General features: G+C 38.3%; 1 protein-coding gene across 3 annotated transcripts in view; it reads left to right on the top strand.

Moving 5' to 3' along the window:
* LOC143032486 (solute carrier family 23 member 2-like) overlaps positions 1–22,314 on the top strand; it is an 81,448-nt gene that overhangs the window by 9,220 nt on the left and 49,914 nt on the right. Inside the window, exons 1-3 of one of the 3 annotated variants that reach the window (XM_076197355.1) lie at positions 12,537–12,552; positions 12,684–12,831; positions 18,744–19,028. In XM_076197355.1, coding sequence (XP_076053470.1) covers positions 18,993–19,028 — 36 coding nt within the window. In that variant the 5' untranslated portion in view covers positions 12,537–12,552; positions 12,684–12,831; positions 18,744–18,992. Of the gene's footprint in view, positions 1–12,536; positions 12,553–12,683; positions 12,832–18,743; positions 19,029–22,314 lie in introns of those variants that run through there. The other 2 variants (XM_076197354.1, XM_076197353.1) reach the window with 2 other exon arrangements.

Here is a 22,314-nt window from a genome sequence, read left to right as displayed (position 1 = left end):
AGTGAGGTGCCAAAAAGAAAATGACGAGTGAAAGTTTTTCTTCGGGTACGCCTTAGTGAAAGTAGGCCAAGATAATTCGACGAGTAAATATTGATTCACCTCTCTAGAAGGTGTAGTACGTTCAGAATCCCACTGCCTGAAATCCTAATTCATATAGTTTTTTAGAACTTATGGAATGGTGATTAATGCTTTTACACCTTATACAGTTATTTATACATTGGCATACATATGAAAGAGTTTTGAATAAGTACAACTGACAACTGGTTTATCTTTCAAAAGGTAAGTACTTTGTGCATGAGTTCAATAATTGGGCCTCTAAAAGTCAACCGTTATCATTATGTGAATATTGTTATATGAAATAGACACATAGAAATAGAGGAGACTACAAGAGATCATAAGACTTGCACTATGCAGTCCCATGTTCCTTACAGGGGTCAGAAAATCGCATCTCATTTAGTCATATGGTCATTTAACCTTCCATTTCTACCATCCCGGTCATTTAGTCACCCACTAGATAGCCACCCTGGCCATTTAGTCACCTACTAATTAGGCACATAGTAATTTAGTCACAAGTATTCTCCATTTTATTCAGGAATATTTGATTAGATATGCATATGTCGTAGGGGCTATGCATTCAGAATCTAGGTCTAAATAAAAATATTCTTCTAAAAAAAACTCTGTGGAAGTCGGGGACAGGTGGTATTACGGTGACACTTTGTCCTAAAAATATTCTTGAAAAGGCGCTTAGGTAAGTCGGGGTCAGGTGGTATTCTTCTTACAAAGGCGGAGCATGCCGACAGGAGACCTTTTGGTCCATATCTAGGTCGGATGCGAAAAAAGTCATAATAATAATAGAATAATAAATAAAACTATAAGAATGTAAATAACAAATAAAATACATAAATAAATGCATAGGTATAGTTAAGTAATAAACAAACAGGTAAATAGTAAATAATAATAAATTGACATATAACTAATGATAAATGAAAATCAGACAAACAAATGATAACAAAACAAAAACAAATAATACAAAATAAATTATAATCATTACAGCATCTTGCTTAGGTGTTTATCTAAATGATTCTTAAAGCTTCGAACTGAACTACATTGCACTACCTGTGCAGGAAGTTTATTCCATTCATTAACTACACGGTTGGCAAAGTTGTTTCTACCTACTTCCATATTGAATCTATTTCCGGACAGTTTGAGACCATTGTTTCTTGTCTGATTCTCATTCAATGTGAAAATGTGGTCACTTTTGATGTCAATTCCCTTTAGAATCTTAAAGACCTGTATCAAGTCACCTCTGAGTCTACGCTTTTTTAGGGAAAACAGGTTCATATGTTTTAGTGGAGGTAAACTGTAGACTGAGAGAAGCAAGTAATTGTTTTGGGGGATTGAAAAAGTGTTATGAGAAATGTGCAACTGAGAATGGATGCAAAGAGGAGGGTGTGTGAAAGGGATAATTGTGTTGACGGCATTGTATGGGGTAGAGACTTGGAATTTAAGAGAGGCAGAGAGGAAAAGTTTGAATGTGTTTGGGATGAAATGGCTGGCAAGTATGGTAGGGGCTACTAGGTTGGATAGAGGGAGAAACGAGGAGGTGAGAAGAAGAACGGAAGTGAAAAAGTAGATGGCAGACAGAGCTGATGAAAGATTAATTACTGGGATGGTTTGGACACAGGGCAAGAATGAGTGATGAAAGATTGGTAAACAGTTGTGGAAGGCTGAGGTGGAGGGAGTGAGCAGTAGTCAATGAGTTGAGCAGTAGTCGTCACTCAGGCCAGGTTGACTGGGTAGATGCTTCAAATAGTGATATGGTGAGTGGTTGTGTTAGAGTGTTCAGCGCCGATGAGGTACAATCTCTACTTAGTAGAATTGAAGCCTTGGAGGATGCTGTAAAGTGGCTTAAAGAGGAGAATCGAGTTCTCCGCTCGAAAGCTTAAAATACGGAAGACAAACCAAGTTTGGAGCCTGGATGGATAACGGTGACAAAGAAGACGCGGAAAGATGGGAAAAAGTCCTCACCAGTCCCGCTCGATTGCAGGAACTCGTTTCAAGCTCTCGCTGGTCTACAGGAAAAAGAAACAAAAGAAATTGAAGGGAAGAAGGGAAGGGCAGACGCTGGATCCCTGCCCATAGGTAAGACTTTGGTTGTAGGAGATAACCAAGTGAGGTACTTAGACAGGGCTTTCTGTTATAAAGATAGAAAACATAGAACGCAGGTGTGTTACCCCGGTGGGGGATAGGTGATTTTAGAGATAGGATTGAAGAGTGTTTAGTAGGGGAAGGTAGGGATCCCGTCGTTTGGTTGAGTGCTGGGGGGCAATGACATAAGATAGGGAGTGAGGTATTGTTTGCGCGGTTCCGTGATGCGCTAGACAAGATTAGGAATAAGGGAGGTGTTCCTGTTGTATGTGGAATCCTTCCGAGGCGTAGAGTTGGAGGCATGTGGCATTCCAGGGCTATTGCAATGAATTGCAGGTTGGCAAAACATTATAAGACCAATGGATGAGCATTTGTCGACAACTGGGATCGCTTTTACGGTAAGAATCATCTATATACAAGGGATGGGGTGTACTTGTCGCCCTCAGGATTTCGGCTCCTTGTTGAATCCCTTGAGCGAGAAGTAGGCATCCTACAGTTTTTTTCGGGTAGTTTACGTGGGAGTAGGGTGTGTGTGGAAGTATCGGAATGTAGTTTAGGCAATAAAAACAGCTCAGTGAGGGACTGTGAAAAGAATCACCAAAGCAGTTGGAGAGAGGATAAACTTAAAGTTTACTATACAAATAACAGAAGCGTAATAAACAAAATTTATTTGCTGTGAGCTAAAGCGTGCGTAGAGAATTTTGATATTATAGCTATTACTGAATCCTGGATCAACATGGCTGATAAACATTTCCTTCCGGAAATCGAAATAGAAGGATATATATATATATATATATATATTTTTTACAAGGACATAGTTGGCAGGAGTTGGGGAGGAGTAGCATTTTTCGTTAAAAATACAATAAGCTGTATTATCAACAATTCGATGAAGGAAGAGGACAGTACGGAATCTATTTGGGTGGAGATTCTAGGCAAGAATAAGAAAGTTGTTAGCGTCCTGTATGGACCTAACCTGAGCATTGAGCAGACTGATCCCCTGATTCATGAAATTTGCAGAGCGTCCCAGTACAAAAACGTTGTGATCATGGGAGATTTTAATTATAGAAACAGTGACTGGAAAATTTATTAGGAGTTCAGGAATGAAAAAAAAAAAAATGGATGTGATGCAGGATACTTTCCTTAAACAAATGATTACCGATCTTACGAGGGGAGAAAATACTCTGGACTTACTATTAATAATGAGTACCTATTGAGTAGCGTAAAATGGGAGTCTAGGCTCTAGCGATCATCAAGAGATAAGATTTAATATTATTTGGGAAAAATGAAAAAGTACGAATAACGTCCAAGTACCAGACTTCAGGAGAGCCAACTTTGATATGGATGGTTCGGACATCATCGGCGTGGTCAGGGGTCGGGACATGACCAGGGGTTGGGTCACGGAGGGTAATATTCATACCTTGGGTCATGTCACTTGGGGGCGGGAGGTCAACAGCCAGGTCGATTTGGATGAAATGTATAGCAATCTAAATGATTTAATTATTAATGCACAAAATACATTTATCCCCCTGAAGTCAATACGGAAGAATAGTAATACACCCAAATGGATGACGGACAGATTGAAACATGAGATCGGAATGAAAAGAGGACTCTACGTAAAAATAAAAAACGGGAACACACCTTAGATCAAGATATAACGAAATGTCAAGCTGGTTAAAAAGAAGACACGTGCAGCGAAACATAACTATGAAATTAAGGTTGCCAGTCAAGCAAGATCCAACCCAAAGGGTTTCTTTCATCTCTACAGAACAAAAATAAAGAAAGAATAGGCCCAATTAAAAACGATGAAAATGTCATGATAGAATCGGAAGAAAAAATGAGTGAGGAGTTTAACAAATATTTTCTCTCGGGGTTTCCTAATGAGAGATTAGAAAAGGTACCTGACTGCGATCCGATTTTCAGTGGGGGATGAAGAAAGTAGACTATCTAATATCAGCATTACTAAAGCAGAAGTAGTCAAGCAGATTGAAAGACTTGAAGCTACGAAATTCCAGACGAAATTTTTCCGAGAGTGCTTAAGGAGTGTAAATTTGAAATCTGCGACCAGTTAACTGAAATATCTAATAAATCAGTAGACACTGGTTTTGTGCCTACTGCTTGGGGGCAGGCAAACGTTCCTGTTTTTAAGAAGGGAGATAAATCGTCTATAAGCAACTACAGGCCAATCAGTTTGGCATCGGTTATAGGTAAAATGCTTGAATCAATAATAGTAAATAGACTCAGAGAACACATCGAGAGACATAATTTAATTCGTGACACACAGCATGGTTTCTCCAAGGGTAAATCATTTGTGACTAATCTTTTATCCTTTTATACTAAAGTATATAAGGCGTCAGATAACAATGATAATTACGATGTTATTTACCTTGACTCTGGTGTGGCACCTTGTCCGACAAGGTGCCACACCAGAGACTACTAAATAAAATCAAAGCCCATGGCATAGGTGGAAAAGTGTTAGAATGGATTAGAGCTTGGATCAGTAACAGAAAACAGCGGGTCACCATAAATGGAGTAAAATCCAGGTGGGGCAATGTTACTTGTGGGGTCCCCCAGGGCTCGGTTTTGGGTCCCTTGTTGTTCATTATGTACATAAACGACTTAGACGATGGGATTAATAGTGATGTTAGTAAGTTTGCGGACGACACTAAAATAGGACGCCTAGTTAGGTCAGGAGACGACGTAGAGATTCTGCAGGATGATCTTAACAAATTGTTCGCATGGTCGGTGAAATGGCAAATGAACTTCCATATCTCTAAGTGTAGGGTGTTAAACGTAGAGCTGCACAACCCTGAAAATAGATACAGCTTAGATAACACGCTTTTAGAGAAAATTGAGTGCGAGAGAGACTTGGGAGTTCTGGTGAGTCCGGACCTTAAAACCAGGAAACTGTGTATTAGCGCCAGGAATAAAGTTAACAGAGCATTAGGTTTCATTGCTAGGACGGAAACAAATAGAAGTGCAGAGGTAATTATCAAACCCTATCTAACGATAGTTAGACCCATCCTTGACTATGCGGTACAGTTTTGGTCTCCGTCCTATAGAATGGACATCAATTCACTAGAATCAGTACAGAGAAGAATGACCAAAACGATACATGGGCTCAGAAATTTGCCTTACGAATAGAGGCTGAGGCACCTTAGCTTACACTCTCTGGAAAGACGCAGTGTGTGGTGTGATCTAATAGAGGTGTTCAAGTGGATCAAAGGCTTTAAAAAGGGTGATGCAAACAAGGCCATCATATTAAGACAACAGGGCAGGACTCGCAGTAATGGATTGAAATTGGACAAATTTAGATTTAAGAAGGAAATAGGCAAGAATTGGTTTACCAATAGGGTGGTCAACGAATGGAATAGACTTAGTAACCATGTAGTGAGCGCTGAAACTATCAATTCTTTTAAGAAGCTGTTAGACAACTATATGGATGGGGATGTGAGGTGGTGATGGATATGGAGCTGCCTAGTGTAGGCCTTATGGCCTCTTGCAGTCTCCTTCATTCTTATGCTCTTATGAGGATGAGATAGATGGATGGGGTGAAAGGGGGCGCAGAATAAGAGGTGAATGTCTGTTGAGCAAGGAAGGGAGAAGGAAGGAGACAGGGACGAGTGGAGAATGGCTGTGCATTTATGATACTGTTAAGCAAGGAAGGGAGGTGTTTATGTGTGAATGATATTGTGACGTAGCCCGAAGGGATTTCCCCCCATTTCTTTATGCATAAAGGTATAGAGAGAGGGGGGGGGGACGCCGATTAAGTGAAGCGGCCTTGCTGTGGATGTGCTGGGTCTTGCTACATTGCGTTTGACCCAGGGTAGCTGGCGGATGCAAGGATGACCCGGCATCCATGAGCAGCTGGGATGGGAGGGGTGTGGGGTGTGGAAGGGAATAAGATAGGAGGGAATAGGTACGTGCCTCTGAATTGGCTACCTCCCTTTTATGCAGGTATATAGATAGACCTTTGTAGGTAAACATTTTTTTTTCTTCAAAATACGTTTACCTTTTGTTTTCGACATTGTGTGTGTGTGTGTGTATGTGTATGTGTACGTGCGCGCGCGTGCGGAGGGTTTTGTTGTTATGGAATGTCATCCTACCGGCGCTTCTATTTTTGTGGACAATGTAATACAGTATTGTTCTCGTGCGTTATATTTTGTTTGTTGGTTTAGAACTTTAGGTAGTCGAGGGTAGTAGGAGGGAGAGGAAGGGAAGGAGGTATGGAGGGAGAGAGAGAGAGAGAGAGAGAGAGAGAGAGAAGGAAGTGATAGGGAGGGAACGCTACCACTGCGCCGTCGAGTGTGTGTGTGTGTGTGTGCGCGCGCGCGCGTGCGGAGGGTTTTGTTGTTATGGAATGTCTTATCCCACCGGCGCTTCTATTTTTGTACAGTATTGCTCTCGTCCATTATATTTTGTTTGTTGGTTTAGATTAGCTATACTGCGGCCCTCGGAGAGAGGGTAGCCTTTCATTTGCTAATTAATGGTCAGGAAAATGTCTGTGTTTGATCATTCTTATGATAATGATCCCAGTTAACCAATATTAAGTAATTATTTATGTTTGTACGTTATAATAATAAGGTATGGTAGCCTTTCATTTGCTCATTTATAGTAAGGAAAATACATTTGTTTCGGACAATTCTTATTTTTGTGATCCCATATGGACCTTGCGCGTGACCTTCCCTAAGTTTGTTTATCTTCGATGCTTCGAATGTAACTATTGTTATATATCATACATTGTTAATGTTGCCCTGACCTTCCACCCAGATTAATCTCAACAATGGTTCAGTGTTTTTCTTCCCGTTGTTATTTGGAACAGATGTAGGTAATTGATTCTATTCACGTTTACGTTGGGTGAGGAGATCCTAAGAATATAAGGTCTAACCACTTCCGACCGAATTTCGAGGGAGTTGGCGCAGCGGGCCCGTGAACAAAGACTATATAGGAAAGACGGGAAAGCACACGGAGAGCCGCATCGTCCACATACATTTTACTGTGCGGCTCTCTCACTAGATGGCGTGTACGCCAATCACCAGTTTTAACTGCATCGTCTGTTTGTTTACAATTAAGCGGGACATTCAATCATGGAGTGTGGGCGGAACTATCACCCATGTGTGGTGTGCAAAAAGAAAAAAATGCCTTTCCCCATCTAATACTTCAAGTTTTTCCTAAAGATAGAGAAAGGTAAGAGATTCAACATACACAATACATGGAAACTTTAACAGAAAATGGAGGAATAAAATAGAACATAGTTAAAATCTTTATCTTTATGCCAGACTCAGTGCAGTGTCACTTAGCTTGGAAATGAAAATTATAGATGAATACCTTACAAATATCTAGAAATATGAATTGATCATGTCAAATTCATACCATATCTTTATGGCAGTCCCAGGCAGACACAGCAACTTTGATACAGTTATGTCATGTTCTTAGCTTATGTGGTAAAGTTATAAACTTTTATCTTAATTTTGAATAAATGACCAAATACACAGAAGAAAAAAAAAGTTGAATCGCATGTATGTTTCTTCTTCTTTTTTTTCTTTTTTTTTTCTTTTTTGGTAGGTTGTGACTGCTTCTTTGGTAGTTTTAAGATTTAACGGTTTTTGTTGAATGATTTCTCTGTGTTATGCTTGCTCCTTTACGGTCTCATTAAACGTCGACCAACGCCGACCGAACCCAAATAATGACGGCTTTTGCTCAAATGCATAATTTTATATAGAAATTAGCATGTGGTTGCATTATTTGACCAATTTTCTTTTTAAATGTGTGATTTTCATGTAATTTGATCAAAGAGAAGTTACATTTTTATCGTCTGCAAAATTACCTAAGTCGACCAACGCCGACCAAACCCAAACAATGACGGCTTTTGCTCAAATGCATAATTTTATATAAAAATTAGTATATGGTTACATTATTTGACCTATTTTCTTTAAAATGTGTGATTTCATTCAATTTGATCAAAGAAAATTTACGCATTTATCCTCTGCAAAATTACATACCACAGCTACGAATGCCGTCCGACTCACTAATAGCCGACCAACGCCGAACAAGGACGGTTTATACTCAAATGCACGATTTTGTATAAAAAACTAGCATATGGTTGCATTTTTTGACTTATTTTCTTTAAAATGTGTGATTTCCATGTCATTTGATCAAAGAAATTACGTTTTTATCCTCTGCAAAATTACCAACCGCAGCTACGAATGCCGTCCGACCCACTCATAGGCGACCAAATCTCAAACAAGGACGGTTTTTGCTCAAATGTATAATTTCATATAAAAAACTAGCATATGGTTGCATTATTTTACCTATTTTCTCTAAAATGTGTGATTTCCATGTAATTTGATCAAAGAAGTTATGTTTTTATCCTCTGCAAAATTATTTTATATATGATTGCAAATCTTATTTGTTTGATTTTGTGACTTATTTCTTGCATGTTCATCCTTTTATTTTTGTCTATGTTTTTTACAATACAGTACCTGTCTTGCTACATATGTATATATTTTTGTTTGTTTGCTTTTGGGGTTTTCCTTTGTTCTGTTAACATTTTTTGCTTTATTTTTGCTTAATATGCATGTTATGTCTGCTTCTTTGTTTATTTTTGTTTCATATTGTTTTTGATTACTGATTTTCCAATTTTTCGTTTGGTATTTAATATCTGATTGCATGTTTTGGTTGCCTGATGTATGGTTCATTTTTGAAGTTGAATAATGTTATTTCTTTTAGTTTGGTATATGTTCTTTACAAGACAGTATTGCTTTGTTGCAAATAAAAGAATCTCATGTATACCAAACTTTTACTATCCTTGTTTGTATAATTTGTGTACAGATACTTGAATAAGTATACAAAGTTCAAACAAGCACAAGCACAAACAAGAAAAACATATTACAGAAATAATAAGATAAATATAACTAAAATAACCTTTTAAATTTTAACTCTTTACTCAATTTCAAATATTTAGTAATGAATGATGCATTGTGCAGAAGTATTTTACCAACTTTTGATTTTATAAATATGATCATGTGTGTAAAGCATATATTAAATAGTCTTGTTTGCATGCAAAAGTCATAAAATTACTAATTATTTTATAAAGAGAAAGTAAAACTTTTTCGAGATGTTGATTATTTTAGCGAAAGGATCAGTTTTAAAATTTCCATAAACACTATATATAATACAAGTTAAGTATGATTTGAAAGCCGCGCTACGCCACTTCCGATTTATAGTTTGCGGCTCTGTCGATAGATGGCGCGCATTCACGCTGGATGGATGACGTTTTCTTATTAGTAAAAGATAGAAGCTTTCCCATCTTTCCTATATAGTCTTTGCCCGTGAACGTCACCTGGCTGTTCAAAGTGGGGTTAGCGGGTCCTATAGCTGTCAGTTGAAGCTGGTCCGTCGTTCGAAAATGACGTCGCCTTCGCTCGCACCGCTCCACGCATTTAGTTATATTCTGACAAATATTATATAATATATATATAAATATATATAAAATATTATAGTTCCTGTCTATATATATGAATATATAATATATGTATATAAAATATTATAGTTCCTGTCTTCCTTGGCGTTTCATAGTTTTCTTCAGTGTATCACAAAGAGAAAATGGACTCAGCCAAATGACGTCAGAAGCTGCGCAGAAGAATGTAAACGGTCTGACCTGTATATTTAGACCTTGGCCTAGATGATGAAGCGATTTCAGACGCTGCATGCTTTTCGTGTGCTACTAGTCTCGTTTTGGTAAGAATCTTTGGGACGTACTTTTAAATCTTTCGCCAGTCCTGGTGTACATTTCCTGCCGTTAAAAAATAAAACCTAACTCCTTTCACTAACATTATGTTTTATAGATAAACCAAAAATAAGACGGGCAAACTGATTCCACGACATAAGCTCACAAGACAAAAGCTCGCAAGTAAAGCTCACGGTGTTCATTTGGACATTTCCCTTTTGGTCGCTCCAGTTTTTTCGCCGATATTAACTGGACGTTTAAAAGTGCTAAAACAAATATAAATAATCATGATATGATGGGGGGTGCAAAATCAAAGATACTATACAGATATGTTTAATGCTATAGGGTTACATCAATATACTTACTTCAAATTGGCGTGCATGAGTGCATAGCGTGCATGAGTTACATAAGATGCTGTGGGCCACAACATTAGGTTGGAGTGGACGTTTTTAATCTCTAATTGTGTATAACGTATGTATGTATGGTATGCAATATAAAAGATGTGAGCTTTTGTCGTTTTGTTCATTAAGTGTGAGTTTTTGTCTTGTCTCGTCAGATTATATTATCTAATGGTGGAAAGGATTCTCGAAAGTTAGCGAAGGGGTTAATCTGCAGTCCCCAAGCATGTCTCACGTGTTCAGATTTCTCCTGCGCAGCATACTAAGTCCAAGCACTAACTCAAGTCCATCTTCCGTGTTGAGTTTAGGTGTCCCAGGTGTTTTCTGCTTAAGGCTGACGACCGCACAATCACTGCCAGGGATATTCTTGGGGTGTAAAACAACTACTCTACGAAAATTTTGTAAGCACATAATTTTCTACAAGATCTAAGAATATAAGGTCTAACCACTTCCGACCGAATTTCGAGGGAGTTGGCGCAGCGGGCCCGTGAACGTCACCTGGCTGTTCAAAGTGGGGTTAGCGGGTCCTATAGCTGTCAGTTGAAGCTGGTCCGTCGTTCAAATATGACGTTGCCTTCGCTCGCACCGCTCCACGCAATTAGTTATATTCTGACAAATATTATATGAAATATATATAAAATATTATAGTTCCTGTCTATATATATGAATATATAATATATATGATATATAATATATAGAATATTATAGTTCCTGTCTTCCTTGGCGTTTCACAGTTTTCTTCAGTGTATCACAAAGAGAAAATGGACTCAGCCAAATGACGTCAGAAGCTGCGCAGAAGAATTCAAACGGTCTGACCTGTATATTTAGACCTTGATTTTCTACACTAAGCTAGGCTAGGTTAGGCTGAGAAGATATATCATACAAAAAATACCGAAACAAAAGATAATTTGTAAAGGCATTGTCTGTTTTTTTTTTTTTTTTTTTTTCTTTTTTTTCTTTTTTTTTTTTTTACTCTTTGTTGATCAACTGACCGCTGGACAGCTGTACCACATGTTTTTTTCTGCTCTTTTACAGTAACATCGTTAGGGCTGTTCTCGTAAACGGTGCACTTCTCAATGAAGTATTTCGTAACCCTTTTCGACCTCGGCATCCCTTGTACTCAGTACTAAGGTGGTTCATGGTCAAAACAAAAATAGCGTAATGCTTAATCATTCATTTGTCTAAGACCCATTGGTAAACAATGTCACAGAAGAAGAGAAACCGAGAAAGGAAACATGGTGCATCCCAAAGGGAAAAAATAATGGCATTTATAAATTTCCTAAAACGTTCTGAGACGATCGACGTCAAGATCCCACAGTGACTTTAATAAAACTTAGAAAATGAACATTAGTGCACAGTTGCGGACACATAGACCTGACACACAAAATAAACATATTTCAGAATCCTATAAAAAGAAGTCAGCAACGAAAGATATATTTGTGTAGTTCTTGCAATACCATGATCCAGCGCCTCTACGATGTCCCAGGGGTGGTAAAGGTGTTGGAAGAAGATATGTTACACGTCACAGGACGTCACAACTACACGTCACAGGTCGTCACAACTACACGTCACAGGACGTCACAACTACACGTCACAGGACGTCACAACTACACGTCACAGGGCGTCACACTACGAAAAGATAGATATATAGCCATACACCGTCGCGTACGTCGCAGCAGCAGCAGCACCAAACGGCTGTTGAGCGTCAGGTTTACCAGAACCCGACCAGAATCTACAGAAGGAATTATCCTTATATTTTATTTTTCAACATGCATTGTTAAAATGTGTCGTGTCCTTCTATATATCATAATTGTATATATTTTTGTTTAATATTGAGTGTATCACTCAACCATGTAAATACCTACTTCTGTCACATTGTAAATATATACTGTACGACAAAAAATTATGTAGTGGCAACCGTCACAGCCTTCGTGGTCAGTTGCCTTGCTTCTTAGCGCAGATCTCGATTGGCTCTGGACAAGACAACTGACTGCAATTTACTAGACTAAATCCGTAGAACCAAGCAGCATTTAATTGCTCCACTACTCACATCGCTTCCAAAGTGTGGAACACAACCTTCCACAAAGGAGAGATATGTTAGTGGCAGAGAAAACAGTAATGATCCGATCAACACTCTTCTATGAGTGAAGATTAGCCCAAAATCACACAAAAAATAGCTACGTGACTCGGGTCTGTAGGGGTGTCAGTGAGTGTAGGACAGAACGTCACCCGGATAAAACACCCCCACGCCAGACGCTTCCGGACGAAACACCCCTTAGCGTATGTAACCAGTTTGATTACAAGTAGAAGTATATAATAAATGTAGTAAAAAATAGTAAGATACATGAATAACATTAGTGTTCCCTACGTAACAATTACCACTTGATACTAAATATTACTATTTTTATCAGCACCACTAGGACATCAGTACCACCATCATATCAGCACCACCACCAACACCATATCGCCACCGCCATCACTTCACCATAACCACCACCACCAGGACGTTACGACCACCAGCACTCATTACTACCACAGTCGCATTACCACCACCAAATGGTTAGATATATTAGGGGATGTTTTGTCAGGGGATGCTTTGTCCGGTTAAATCACACCGTGTCAGCACGGTAACTTTCTAACGCGGTAGACATTCAAGGGTCTTGCAGTGATAGCCTCGAGGTGGGCTTCTTCCCAGTTCAGTAGGTCATTCCCCTCCTCCCACCAGGAAGACCTTGAGGGGTGGGGATCAGAGACCACTTTCGCCCCCAAAGACTTCTTCCCACTTACAAGGAATGTGGCCGAAGTCAAAAGACATAAATTCACTCCCACTCATTTCATCCTCACATACTCCATTTCCATTCACCACCCCTCCCTCCCTCCCTCATTTCTTGGCTCCTGGATAACGGGTCATCCCTGCATCTCGCCCACTTCCCTGGGTCAGAACCAATGCGGCAAGACACAACACATCCACAGCAAGGCCGTTTCATTTACTCGGCGACCCCCTTTCTCCGTCCCGTTATGCAGAAACATTGAAGACGGGGAGAAATCCCTTCCGGCTGCGTCAAAATATCATTCATACTCCCTAACCCCCCCATCCCCCCAACCACTCCCTTTCATGTATCACACCATCATCCATACACAGCCACTCTCCACTCACCCCTATCTTCTGTCTTCTCCCTTCCTTTCTCAGCGCCCTGTTCACTCCATCCATCCATCTCATTCTTGGTCGCCCCTTCATGTTCACTCCTTCCACCTATGCCTTCCACACCTCTTTTACTAATTTTTATTCATCACTTATTCTTCCCATGTGTCCAAACCATTTCAATACTCTTTCAGCAACTTTATCTCCCAACTCCTTTTCCACCCCCCACTCTCCTCCTCACCTCGTTTCTCATTCTATCCAGCCTAGTAGCCCCTCACATAATTCTCAGACATTTCATCTCAAACACATTTAAATTCTTCCTCTCTTCCTCCCTTATGTTCCATGTTTCTGTCCCATGCAGTGCTGTCGGCACAATCACTCCTTCATACAATCTCCTCTTTGCATCCATTCCCATATATCTATTTCTCATTACATTTTTTAATTCCCCCAAGGCATTTACTTGCTTCTCTCAAAATCATCGTTCACCTCCACCTTCACTCCTCCCTTTCCCGTTATATTCACTTCCAAGTATCTAAAACTATCCACTTCCTCCAGCCTCTCTCCCTTAATACTCGCTTCCAATTTGCTGCCATCATCTCCCCTTGTACATCTCATCACCTTAATTTTAGTAATAGTAATGAGAGTAATGATAATAATGATATTGGTGATATTGATGTTATTGATGATAATGGTAATAATAATAATGATAATAATAATAATAATTTTCATAATAATGATGGTAATAATAACATTGATAATACTAATGATAAAGTATGAAGAATGGGTTGGAAAATCGTGTGTACATGTAATGCAAAGCCCCGAAATCATGCATTGTATTGACACATCTGAGAATCAAAGGAATGTGTATTTATTTGTGAAATATTGTGCGTGCAGAAGAAATGATAATAATAGTATTAATAATAATAATAATAATAATAATAACAACAACCATAATGGTAATGATAAAGTAAGTACGATGAAGGGATTGGAAGATTAATTGTGTGTGTCTATATGTGCCTGTACGTGCCATGCAAAGCCCCCAAGATGTGCATGCATGCATTGTTTTGACACGTCTGACAAACAAAGGAATGAATATTTACTTGTGCATAAGAAATGCACACACACACACATACACACACACACACACACACACACACACACACACACACACACACACACACACAAATGTATGGATAAAAAGAAATGAGCGACGAGGAAAAAGAGAAAGAAAAGGCACTTAGAGATAAAGCAAACAAAACAAAAAATAAATAAAAAATAACGGAGACCGAAAAGAAGTATTTTTTTAGAGTGCTGGACCTGAGGCTGAGAAAATGGTTTATATATATATATAAAAAAAGGAAACGTAATAGACAGAAAAGGACGAGAAAGGAAAAAAAACTTATACCAACATAGACGGCATGATTTCAGGACTGAACGAATTATATGACCATCTGGCGTTAGAAAAATGTTCAGACATAATGGGGATTGTGGAAACGAAATTAAAAGGTCCTCTATCACCAAACACTGTGGGGCAAGGTCTCTACAACCATTGGATGAAAAACAGAAAGGAGAAACAAGGTGGAGGAGTCATGTTCTGACTAAGAAAGGATTAAATGTGATTAAGATAACAGAAGGAAGAAATAATGTGGAATTGATTATGATGAAAGTTGAAAACAGTGATATCAAAAGTAGAAAATTTGTAGTAATGTATGTACCCCCTAAAACAGTCTTGGACAGAGAGTGATCATTCCATGTTGTTGGAAGACACAAAGAATGTACTAACTGGTTTACCGAAAGAGGGAGGAAATATAGTAATTATGGGAGACTTTAACTCCAAAGAAATATGTTGGGAAGAAATGACAGTGAAAGGTGGAGATCTCTGGGGAAACATACTACTGGATATGACCATTGAATACACAATGACTCATTGGGTAAAGAAAAACACCAGATATTGAAACAGTGAGGAACCGTCGAAACTAGATTTAATACTTACGTCAGAGCCTGAAATTGTGGACAGAATAGAATACAAAACACCAATTGGGAAGAGTGACCATTTACTAATAGAATTCGAACTAAAGGAACAATTTGATTTGAGAAGAAATGTGAAACATAGAAAGGGAAGACTATTGTACAACAAAAAGGGTTCTGAGGATCTCAGAAAATTCTTTCAAAATGCAAATTGAGAAAACTTCTTAAATGAAGAAACAAAGATGAAAGAGAAATGGAACATATTAAAAGAAATTTACAATGAGGGTATAAACAAATACGTACCAAAACAGAAGCAAGAAAGAGTATACATTAAGTGCTGATACAACAAATATTATAGTGAGGTTAAAGATAGAAGAGACAAAGCTTGGAAAAGATGGAAAAATTAGTTACAAACATATATCACACTAAGAAATGATTATGTAAAAATACGCAGGGACACCTGAATAGAATCACCAGTGGCAGTGAGAATTCACGAGCCCAGGTTCGAATCCGGGGACGACAGTCGGAATTATTTGATACGCAGGGATGAAAAGAGAAACTATGAAAATGACATAATAAAAATGCAAGGAAGAACCTAAACTATTCTACAGGTATGTAAATGGTAAACTAAAAGACAAAAAAAATATATAAAGCTGCGCCAAGGGAATGATGAATATAAAGATGTAGAAAAGACTAAAATTATGAACAAACATTTTAAATCTGTATTCAGAATTGAAAATTCACAAAACTTTGAGGAAATACAGAGGGAAAGATATCCCACAATGAAAGAAATAACTGTGACACAGAAGGATATCGGAGACCAAATAAAAAACCTTTATGTCAAAAAATCACACGGTCCGGATGGAATTGCAAACTGGATATTAAAGAATGCATAGATGAGTTGACGGGCATAATATACAAGATAATTGACTACTCAAAGAAAGGTACCACAGGACTGGAAAAATGCAAATATTGTACCAATATATAAAGGTGGGGACAAGGAAAATCCAACTATAGACCGGTCTCCCTTACAAGCACAATAACAAAAATATGTGAAAAAATGATCAAAAGTAGTTGGGTTAAACGTCTGAAAGAAAAAAATCCTGAATCCAACAAAATTTGGATTCAGGCAAGGAAGATCATGTGCCACAAATTTGATTTGCTTCTACTCGAAATTAATAGAAATAATACAAGAAAGGGATGGATGGGCGGATTGTGCTTTTCTAGATCTACAAAAAACATTTGATAAAGTACTACACAAAAACTATTAAGAAAAAATTAATAGGTGGTATTAAAGGAAAACTATTGGAATGGATGGAAGACTTATTGACTGGGAGAAAAATGAGGGTAGTAATTAGAGACAAATACTCGACTTGGGAAGAAATGATAAGTGGTGTCCCACAAGGTTCGGTATTGGCTCCGATCATGTTTGCCATATATATAAATGACATTGATGAAGGTGTGGAATGCTATATGAACTTCTTCGCAGATGATGCAAAACTACTAAAGAAAGTACAGAGGAATATTGTGAATCACTACAGAAAGACCTAGATAAAATCTGGAAATGGAGTCAAAAGTGGGGAGTGAACTTTAACATCAAAAATTGTAGTATAATGGATTTTGGAAAAAAGTAAAAATAGAATATCGAGGTAATATAAAATTGGTGAAAAAAAAGTGAGCTCGGAAAGGGACCTAGGAGTAATTATCAGCAATGACATTGCACCAGACAAGGTCGATGAAAGTGGCTTTTGACTATTTGGATGAGGAAATGGTAAAGAAAATATTAGTTACACTGATAAGACCAAGATTGGAGTATGCCGCGACACTATGGACACCCAGTACTAAAAAGAATATAAACAAATTAGAAAGAATACAAAAAGCAACGACAAAGATGGCACCAACACTCCAGATTGACATACGAACAAAGATTGTCCAAATTGGAACTACCAACCTTAGAAGAAAGAGAAGAACTACTGACTATTTACAGAATTATGAAAGGAATAGAAGTCCTAGATAGAGATGATTTATTAAAGTGGGACAAGAGAAAAACAAGAGTATATGAAAAGAAACTCAAAAAGGATAGTTATAGAAGAGATCTGAAAAAAGAATAGCTTTCCACACAGAGTGGTGGCTATCTGGAATAAATTATATGAGGCAACAATGTGTGCAAATATTATTCAAGAATTTAAGAATAAATTTGGTGTTGAAAGATATAAAGACGGGTCACTTCGAGCGCTCCCTTCCCGTATAATACCACTGGGTAAATGCAACTAGGTAAATGCAACTAGGTAAATACACACACACTAAGAGAAAAAGTGATGATGTGATTAAGGTACTCAGGTCACTATAGGTGATAGAGGTGATAGATTGCATTGACCGAAGAAATCTTTTCATTAAGGATGGGAGGGTTTTCACAGGTCCTGTGAACAAATTAAGAAAAACTTCGTGTCAAGAGGATGTGAAGAAATCCAGTTTTCCTTATAGATGCATACATACTTGGAATAATTTCGAAGGGAATAGCCCAACCTTGAACAATACATAATTTCAAATCTAAATATGATAATTAGTTGGAATTGTACATGAATCTGAGGCTAGGTATGTTAAGATTAGGGAGTAGGAGACTATATAGCCCAAGCTCGAGCAATACATAAATTCAAATCTGATTATGATAATTGGAAATCAAGGATATAGATTAAATTGAATTTGAGGCTAGGCATAATAAAAGAAATTCGAGAGTAGGAGATGGGACCCAATGGTCGTTGTTCATTTTCCTGTATACTACTGTATAATAAGGTAAATACATGACTAGGTGGTTCCACTGCCGTCCACTTTTTCCAATCCCCCTTACCACTTATACCCCCCTAGGCTGTCACTCGTTCCCTGGGCCGGGTCCAGAATTTCAACTAAGAGAACTAAGGGCATGTCCATTTGTATTTCAAATATTTCATTGATGCTTATACTTAATTCCTCTAGTTCTTCATTCATAACAGTCTTACGAAGAGTTCATCTTTTTCTGGCTTTTTGAGATTTTGTGTATTTTCTTTACAAGTAAATGCAGCAAAAGAACTAGAATGTCTATGCTTTCTAAAAACAGTATATAAAATTGATTTTTTTATTTTTCACTTTCTCCGAAATGTCCATGTTCCTTCTCAGCTGTTAACTAGGTATATTGATTTTAATCGTTAATGAATGGAATGTCCACTTCATGTGTAAAGTGACTTCCTAAACTAATGCTTCTAAAAAAAAAAAAAAATAGATAACAATAGAGAGGCCAAGAAAGAAAGATGGACATGTAGAAAGACAGAGATAGAAAAATAAATATAATGACAGGCTTTAATTCCGGCTTATTGATTTACTGCAGATACGACACTAATCAAAATAAAGAAGGCGAGCAGTCAGGAAGAGGACGAAGAAGCAGCCTATAGAGTCAAGAACTTCAGCATTCCCGTAGGAAGGTTGTGGTAAACCAGTCCCTGCTTCCTTGAGGAGATATTGCTGTTGCACGCCAACGTCGCCTCAAAGCTTTCTCCATTGTTGCCCTGACCCACAAGCAGAACAGTTGCACGGAAGTGTCCCCACAGTAGATTAGAGATCGCACCTTCAAATCACCATGGCAACGGACAACCCAACTTTTCAAATGGAGGAGGTGAGTACGCTTCTCATCTATTCTTCCAATTGACTATCGACTATGTAATATATATATATATATATATATGTGTGTGTGTGTGTGTGCGAAGATCTGGAGTCTGGGATCCATGTTGTAAGGGGAGAAGCGTAAATACCAGACTCAAAGTGGGAAGTTCTAATGCCCGACGTTTCGGTCCTAGTCCTAGAACCGTCTTCAGGGGTGTGAAAATGTACAGTGTTCACATGAGCCATTAACTGTCCGTGGTTGGAATTGGGAGAGGTACGAGTATTCCGCACTGCCGAAGCTGTCCGGGTCCCCTTCCTCTTCCAGTCATTCCGAGTACCGGACGACTGGACCACCTTACATATTTAATTTACAAATAATAAATGTAATATGATAAAATTAAATACAACAAAGTACAATACAATATAATAAAATACAATAAATTGTAATAGAATAAAATAAATATAAATAATATGTAATATATATATATACATATGTATATATATATACATATATATTACATATATACATATATGTTACACACACACACACACACATATATATATATATATATAATGTATATATAACATATATACATATATATATATATAGATATGTTATGTATATATATATGTGTGTGTGTATATATATAATATATATAATATATATATATATATATATATATATACATATGAATTTAACCTTAATTGATCTGGTCTTATCTGTATTGTATTTCCCTATTCTATATATTTCTTCAATTTCTTTCCCTGTTTCCTGTTCATCCTCTTGAAGTACTTCTAATATCTTGTTTACCTTTTCCTTCTCTTTTACGCTTTTATTCCTATTTGGATTATGCTTCTCATTCATCCCTAACGTGATTATACATTTCTTTTTGTCCACTAAGTCTCTTACTATATTCTCCTTCTCTCTCATCACTTTTATAACTGTGTCCTTAGTTTGTTCTTTCATCTGTTGTGTCACTATATCTCTAAATACAACTTTGTTGTTCTCATGGACTTTTCTCCAACCCTGTGTTCTCTTGGACTTTTCTCCAACCCTGTGCTTCTTTTGCTATGGAATCTTTTTTTTTTTTTTTTTTTTTTTTTTTTTTTTTGTGAAAGTGGCAGTTGCCGACAAGACTGACGAGTTAAACACCATATGAGGACGGAGCCTTTATTTGTACGACGTTTCGCTTATTACAGCTTTTTCAAGGTACTTGAAAAAGCTGTAATAAGCGAAACGTCGTACAAATAAAGGCTCCGTCCTCATATAGTGTTTAACTCGTCACTCTTTTTTCTCTTTATTATTATTCTTTAATCCCTCATTCTCATCTTTTACTTCTTTTAACTGTCTTTAATTTTTGTCTTTCTCTAGTTAGGTTTTGATTCTCCTTCTATAGTTCTTCCAGTTTATCAACTCTTTGGGTAACTAGTATTAATTGATTAAACCTAACCTCCCATGCTTCGTTAATATTTTTTTTTCTTTTTTAGTTTCTCTAGATTTACTAGTCGGGGTGTGTGTCATCTCCTTCCTCATTAAATCCATGAAAGTAGTTATCTTCTCTTTCCATTGAGCTGCTATTATCTATATTTCTGCTTTTGGCACCTCTACTTCCCTGATCTACCTCGTCAGTGTGTTCTGCACACCTTTTGTTGACACCCCTTCTAACGTCCGGGGCCCGTTCGTCCCCATCCTCATTTCCTTCTTTTTTCCTCAGTAATCCCTCCCTTTCTCCCTTTTCTTCACCTTCCCACTACACCACGAGATTTCCCTTTCCCTACTAATACAACAAAGGTACTCCCTCGTTGTTGAGATCGACGAAACTTGAATTTATTCTGGAGTTCCAAACTTCGCTGTCACTTCGACCGACGTGTGTGTGTGTGTGTGTGTGTGTGTGTGTGTGTGTGTGATGGGACGAATGAATATGTGAGTACATTCCTCATGTTTCAACATTTAGTGTTATTGTCTATCTAATAGATGGGTTATAGAGTCTGTGCCGTTGCTCTAGTTCCTATCTCCCTCTCCACACACACACACACACACACACACACACACACACACACACACACACACACACACACACACACACACACACACACACACACACACACACACACACACACACCCTAATAGGGAGCATAATGTCTAAACTGAACACTACCACGTGACGAGTATCCACGTGGGATACTATCTGCTGTGGAGGATGTCCATCCGTGTCCTTGGAAGGGGAGCAAGGTACATGTCTATGAATAAGTTCCGCCTCAGGGCAAAATTCTCAGTGACGTCCCCTCCCCCTCCCCCATTTCCACCATTCCTTACTGCCTATTATAGCTACTGGCTTCTGAAATAAGTAAACAGATTTTAAAAAGATTATTTAATGTTCCTATTGCAGAATGGATAAGGGGAAATATTTCATATTCTGTTTATTCTAACGCAAATGTCGTATATTGCGGTGAAATATTCAGGGCTCCTTTGACCTTTATCATAATTATTTTGTCAGCCTTGTGGTCGGCATGTCCAGACTAGAATTGCTGCCCCCCTAAATATGCCGCCCCAAGGCATATGCTACCCACCCCCCCTCACCACGTGAGAGCCCTGATTCGAAGGTATTGATGTTTACGACCACTCTTCCTCGTAAGCAAACGTGTCAGTGTGTCAGAATCTGTGTCCTACCGCCCGCGTGTGTTCGGTAATCCCCGATCTATCCGACGATCTATCCCGGAAGGAGTTCGGGACAACTGGCAGGTCGTAGGACTGAATAGGTTTACCTGGGACTTCGGTGGGGGAGAGAAGGGTGAGGATGAGGGGAGGGGTAGTGGGGTGCGTGTGTACATGTCTCCTTTTTTTTTTTTTTTCTTTCTTTTTTTTTCTTTTTTTGTTGTTGTTGTTGCATATTGCAAAAAGTGGACAGGAGTTAGTGAATACGCTTTCGTATTTCATGAACTACAAGACCTATGCCAAGTCTTGTAAGAGACAAAAATCAACAGACGTTTGCAGTCGCAGGACCCACTGCTAACTGGCACGTCACTTGTGGCGAACAGGAAAGTTCCTCGTGTTTGCAGTGTTGTGATGCTTTTCAATTCAAGGCGGGGATCGAACTCAGACCGTGGAGTTGTCAGTCGAGTGCGATATCGTAACACCAGTAGACCGTGCGTACGTGTGTGTGTGTGTGTGTGTGTGTGTGTGTGTGTGTGTGTGTGTGTGTGTGTGTGTGTGTGTGTGTGTGCGGGCGCCCGCGCGTGTGAATAAATCTCTGTATGAGAAAATAAATCGGGTAGACGTCAAGAAACAATACATTTGA

Source organism: Oratosquilla oratoria, chromosome 13 (genome assembly GCF_046742065.1).
Source record: "Oratosquilla oratoria isolate Oo_2021 chromosome 13, ASM4674206v1, whole genome shotgun sequence".
NCBI classification, from domain to species: Eukaryota; Metazoa; Arthropoda; class Malacostraca; order Stomatopoda; family Squillidae; genus Oratosquilla; species Oratosquilla oratoria.
The sequence above is the reverse complement of the archived record's forward strand: the minus strand, read 5'-3'. Positions and strand labels throughout refer to the sequence as shown.